The 6,373-nt window shown below is 43.4% G+C and overlaps 1 protein-coding gene across 3 annotated transcripts in view; it reads left to right on the forward strand.

The window, feature by feature from the left end:
* Positions 1 to 5,725, forward strand: part of DDX20 (DEAD-box helicase 20) — a 290,477-nt gene extending 284,752 nt beyond the window's left edge. For all 3 annotated transcript variants that reach the window (XM_078644460.1, XM_078644461.1, XM_078644462.1), the window contains exon 11: positions 3,942 to 5,725. In XM_078644460.1, the coding sequence (XP_078500586.1) occupies positions 3,942 to 5,302 (1,361 nt within the window). In that variant the 3' untranslated portion in view covers positions 5,303 to 5,725. The remainder of the gene's footprint in view (positions 1 to 3,941) is intronic.
* Positions 5,726 to 6,373: the final 648 nt, after the last annotated feature.

A 6,373-nucleotide genomic window follows, 5' to 3' on the forward strand; every position in this document is an offset into this window, starting at 1 on the left:
GTTAGGATATAAGCTGGTGTATATGACCACAATATCCAATCACCTTTTACTTAAGAGAAATGCATGCTCCACAAAGGAAGGATGGAACAAGGGGCAGGACTATTGTTGCAGCCCTCCTTTGGAGTCGGAAGTAAACTCTAAAAATTAAAAAGAAGGAACTAGATATAATGCTGCACGTGCTGCAAACCCAACTTGAACTAGCATCGAGAGTCAAAGACCAAACAACGCCAAACCCTGCATTGAGAACCTCCTGTTTATGGGATTTATTTATGAGCTGGGGCCATGAATAGAGTGCTGTGGCAGAATCCCGTCCCACCCAAGAGGAAATATATTGATGTAGGGATTGCTTTGCCAGTTTATGAGCCAAAAGCTGCCTTTGAACTTGCTCACTCACTGTCCTTTGTCGCACTGTGAACTTCTGAACACTTGCTGCTGGCCGCCAATTGTCTTCACCAGCATCAACTCCCAGAGGTGATCACCCTCACTAGCAAGTCTGGTGTGGTTGCACCCACTTTTTGCTTTCTACATTTGCTTACGTAAGGCTGGGGCAGCAGCTGGGGCAGCAGGTGCCCGTGCAAGTAAGAACGGTGAGACCGGCTTGGTGGGGGGGGGGGGGGGGGATTAGACAGACGGCCAAGAGGGAAAATTAAATAAATATTTCATTTTCCTTTGTCGCCTGTCTAAATCCCCCTCCCACCCCCACCTGGCCCCACCGATCTTCCCTGCACGGGACGCTGCTGGGCAGGGCTTCTTCAGACACCTGGGCTATATCCTGGCAGTCAGCCCCACTCCCTAAACATCCCCATTGGCAAACTGCGAGCCCCAGTGACCAACAGTGCAAATAGACCTGCAGTACCCATTCACATCAGCTTTTAACAGGCATGTGTTATTTCTTGAGCATAGATCAATAATTAAGTTCTTACCATTTCATTGACCAGCCTCATAGTACCCATCTATTAGTTGTCTAGAGATAGGTTGGACAGAGATAAGTTGCAGTAGTTACAACCCAGTAAACTGGGAATTGACGAATTGGCCGCACTACATCGACATTGAGAAATGCAGTAGGTTTGCAAGAGCCAAACTCATTTGGGTCTCTCTTAAGGTTTGGGTAGATTAAAATTGCTGCCCCAGCCATAGATGGAATAACCCCCATAGAGTTAAGTAATTTGTTAGTGTTTTTGTAGCAAGTGTGCTGAAAAGGTCTTGTGAATTAGTGCATTGAAGATAGTTTCAGCTTTCTACAGCCACGGTGTCCACTCTTTAAGGACAATGCCCTGGAGGGCGTCTGCTTTATTAATAACGTTTTTTGGTTGAATGTCATCTATGTGTTATTCTTTGTATAAATCTTCATAAAAATCTTGAGGCTGCTTACATTTTTTTCTCTTGTAGTTTTCATTTGTTCTGTTGACCTTCGTTGTATTGGAAGGCATCTGCATTCTCTTCCTTAAAAGATGTTTATATAGTGCCACAGTCCCTAGTTACCTAGCCTCTCTGCATTTCGTGCAGTTATTGGTCTGCAATTGTTATTCATCCGGTGAAGATTCTTCAGTGGTGCAGTTTGTCCCTGAAGCATATTGGGGTGGGTAGGTGTGTTGCAGGGTCTAGCCTCATTAAGTTTTTCCGAAAGGAGGTAGTTGGACCCTGAGAACTGAAAGCCTATCCTGTGTGACTGTCGAATGTGTAGTGAGTTTTCTTTGCATGATGGTTCGCAGTGGAAATCTGGGTCCTGAGGCTCACCACCTCCTGCATACGTGGGCAAGCCGGTAACCTGCCTTATTTTGTGCCTGCGTAATGGGTTTGATTAACGCATTTTTGGAACTGCAAGGTTGGGTGATTATTTTCTAGTCTCAGAAAGTTTGGACTTCATTAGCACGGACCGGTACCGTTTTATGGTCTGGCTTGAAAGCGCAGCTGTTGCCAGACAATTATGTGAGCATCACTAGAGCAGGTCTGGCTCTGCCCACATTAGGAGCCAGAAGTAGATGTTTTGATTGGGAAGTAGTTGGGTGTTTCCACCAAAAAGTGTTTGCCCTCCACGCAGCTTTGATCATTTTGTTTATTTGTCTAGCTGCCTGAACTTGAACTTTCAGAGGCACACCCATGACAGTGTAAATCTATGAAAGTGTCTTAGATAACTATATCATTTATGTTGTTTTCTCTGGCTGCGGCATAGATGGGAGGAGAGCAGTCAGTGACTTACATGGACGATTTTAGGTCTAGCTTGGCAGTGCAATTCTCATCTGACCATTTAACCTACACTAATATTATTCTACAGTTCCTTGCTTCCACAAAAATACATACCCATTGCCATCTACGTGTAATGCTTCACATTACCAAGGTAGAATATTCCTTTATAGCCAGATCTTTTGCCATGCCAAAGCTCGCAACTAACCTTGTCTTTTGAGCCTTGGAAGGCAATCCTCGGGCAGGTTTTCTGCTAAATGTCATGTAGCCAATTTTGCAGCCATCCTCCTGGCCTTGTGCCTTTCACAGTGGTCGCCAGCCCTCTGGGCTATAGATTTAATAAATGTGTGCAGTTCAGTCCATTTTGCTCATTTTTTTCAGAAAGTGATGCCTGAATGATGCCAATGATTTACTGGTGTAGCCAACTAGCTGCTTCTGCCTCATAAACCAAGTAAACGTTGTCGAATGTTTTCTTGGTGCTGTCGTTATTTGGGACCAGGTTATTTCCGGCTGCTTGTGCCTTCTTTGTACCAGCTGCTAATATTCACAAGTTTCTTGCATTCTCACGCTAGCCATGTTCTGTGTCCTTATGCTACTCCCGGGTCTAGTTCTGTGCAGTTCAGCTGGTCTCTGCATCCCCTTTGTACTGCTCCGAGTGGCACATGTAGGTTTCGTCGTTGTGTAAAATGGCAGATGTGAGAAGTATTTGCCATGTACTCTTTGGGCTGCTTAGTCTGTTAGTGTTTGCTGCCGGTGCCCTTGAGCGCTGTGACCTTTTGTTTATGTCCAAAAGGCCGATGAGGTCATGAAACCCCCCTATTGTTCTGGCTGTTTCATGTGCGGCAGATGTTTTTTTCGTTCCATTTCCTCACGACCTATCTATTTCCTTGCAGGCAGGTATGGTTTTTCTTAACTTACTTATCAGTTGTTTACCTTTTTTCCTGTTTTCCAGCTGTAGAAGTATCAAAACACGTTAACTAGATAAGCGTGTAACGTCATTGCCTTTAGCAGCTATAAGGGCGCAGCGTGGGCGAGGGGTGTTCTGTGATTCTATTGATCTGTGCAGGATGGCCGAGATTCCTAGAAGTGAAGAGCTGCCGGCAGTAAGCATGTCTGGAGGGAAACCCTTGCTGCCGAGTTGTACAAAAGCCCTACTTTCCGAGAACGTAGCCTCTAAAACTCTCACCTTTCACCGTAACTATTTTATAGAAATACGACTTTCCAAGTTAATTATCTTTGCATACAGTTCAATGGAGTTTGATAGAGGCTTTTCCTTTTCAGGAGTATGCCATGCGTTCTTGACATAAAATTGCATCGATCCTTTAGGTGACATCTTTTATCTAGTGCTTTGAGTTTTATTAGACTACAAGTCAATCAAACGATACATTTTTTTTACATCCCTATCCTATGTTCTTCCAATATACCATATAGAAGGTAACTTACTTAATTTCTAACTGTCGCTGTGTCATCAGGCGCACTTTCATCCAGCCCTGGCTCTTTAACCCAACAATTCTTTGCATGCCAGTGCTTGTAATTACTCTTTATGCATTACATGTATGGTTTTGCAAGTGTACACGAAAAGCAGTGTTGACAAGTAAGCCAGGACTGGATAAATGTGCTTCGACACACGTGTTGTTGTTAACTCTGCATGATACGGTTCTAGTGTTTCTTCAGACCATAGTTTGGTTGTGATTTCTAGGTGTCTAGAGTGTTGGCGATAACACATATGTTGACTGTGACACGTGTTTGTTTTTCAGAACCTATCACAGCTGATCTAATGGAAGATTCTCCCAAGTGGAACGTTGAAGTGACACCTCTCAAGCGAGCTAATCCATTGCCGAAGACTGACATTTTGCCCGCTGAAGCTATGACTGTCACCAGCACAAGGATGGATCCACAGAGTGCTCTTGAAAGCCCAACTTGTTTAATTTCTAAATCCTTAAAATCAAATTTCAAGAAGGGTCCAAAGCAGAAACATATGCTGAAAGCAACCACAGAGGAATCAATACTGAACCCGGTTATGAAAGGAACTATAGAGGAACTGCCTACAAAATCAGCTGCTGATGTCCCAGTAGTCCCCTCTCTTAGGAAGAGTTTAAGTCTTGATGCGGGGAAAGGACGGCTGCTTAAGAACTCCCCTGAAGCAGCGGGGGAACAAGAGTCTTCCGATCATTCACGTCCAAAAATACTTTCCTTAGCTTCATTTAAGCACAAGAGTGACCTCACCTTGACTTTTACTGAATTGGTGGAAGATTACGAGCAGTTCATCAAGGAGGGTTTAGATAAGCATGTAGAGATCATCAGGGTTTACACAGGGCCTGGTGAACACGGATACCCTCAGCAGAGCGAGGATCCTAACACGGAAATGATCGATGACTATGAAAAGGAAAGAAATGGCCACCCTAATCTGGAAAAGGATAACGGCTCTGAAACCGAAAGGACTGATGACCCTGAAACTGAAATGAATGACGACAGTGAGTGGCCTGGCCGCAGTGGCTCCATTGCAAATTCTAGTGTGCGTGCAACGTATGGTAGTAAGAGCGAGAACGAGTCCTTCAGCTCCAGCTCCTCATCGGACTATGAGTGTCGTGAGCAGCACCTGAAGAATGAGCCCCAAAACAAAGAAGCGCATGAAACTGAAAAACCACCCAATGATTTTCCAGAGGATGAGAAAGAGTTTCTATCTTCATCAAGCACAGACCATGTCCAACCAAACAGTGCCCCAGTAGCACATGTGGAACATTTCTCGCGTGATTTGCAGGGACTCTCAGAAAACAGACCAATTACAAAATCTAAAGTGAGCCGGCAAAAGCCAGTGAAAGCAAAGTCTAAATGGTCTAAAAGCAGTCAAGCTAAGCATCCCCCAAACCATTCTCAGAGAGGCATTCATAAGCATAGGGAGGAAGAGGTTTCAGCTACATTGGAGCCTAGAAATCCCGGCTTTCTGCCATATGAAAGGCAAGCCTATGAGGATTACTGGAGGTCCTATTACCAGGCGTGGCAGGATTACTACTCTGCAGCCTCCAATCCCTACTACAGAAACTTCTCTAAGCGGTCCAGCTGGATGGCTGCTTACCACATGCACTCTGTCTACCTCCAAGAACTGCTAAAGCCCTGACACATCTCTTGCCAGTGTAACATTAATCTTAGGCTACAGTAAAGTTCTGATGTAGATTGTGTTTCTGCAAATTCATTTTGTAATATGTTTTTCAGAGTATACTTAAAATACAAGGACGGACCTTATTCACAGAAGTAAACCTCATAAACAGTTAAGGCAATGTAGACTTGACCAATTCAACCTGAGTTAGAAACTTCTTACGAATCAAAAGAGGCCAATAGATTTATAATTCGGGTAATCAATGATTTATAAACACATGATGCTACTTGCACATATAGCTTTGCTGAATGATAACAGTGCTCCAGCAGCACACCTGTTTTATACTGTGTGTAATGTGATTGGCTAACATATTACTACTACATGTGCTTAATGTTATTTTTTGTTTAATTGAAAATCCTGAATAATAAAGTGATTCTGCTAAAAGGCCATTGTGAGGATTTATGTTGCATGTGAAAGCTTTTGAAACTGTAATTGATATACTATCCAAAGAGCTTATTTTGTAACTCTCAACTAATGTCATGTTTTGAACTACAAGGTATAATTGTGTTTGTAGATATTATAGGTTATAGATATTTAGGCATTTTCCAAACATTCAGGGGTGTGGAATTTAATAAAATATCTACTTGTCCATGGGGCAGGTTGCTTCATAAATCTACTTGTCCTGTAACAAAATCCACTTGCCCTTTTGGTGCCATGTAGTGCAGCGACACATTATGGCAACAATCTCATTATATAAGAACTCTGATATAGCCTCTCTGATTATGCCAGGGCTCATACATAGTAGTGTTTGAATGCTTCCAATCCCCTATATTGCCCCATTTCCGGAGATCTACATACTGGGGCTGAAGGTAGTGGTAAGCAATAGTTCAGGGTTAGAATGCCCTTTTGAGTCTTTGCAAACATACTGACTTGCATGTTTTAAGGGTTTTCTACAACTGTTCTCCAATCTTTTCCCATACTTAAAAATGCTGGCAAGTTACTCCTGACAATGCCAGACGTAAACCTTCTTCCAGAGTCGGGGGGGGGGGGGGGGGAGTGGTAGGAGGGAAAGTGAACTTGCAAACACTCATA

Source organism: Lissotriton helveticus, chromosome 5_1 (assembly GCF_964261635.1).
Source record: "Lissotriton helveticus chromosome 5_1, aLisHel1.1, whole genome shotgun sequence".
NCBI lineage: Eukaryota > Metazoa > Chordata > Amphibia > Caudata > Salamandridae > Lissotriton > Lissotriton helveticus.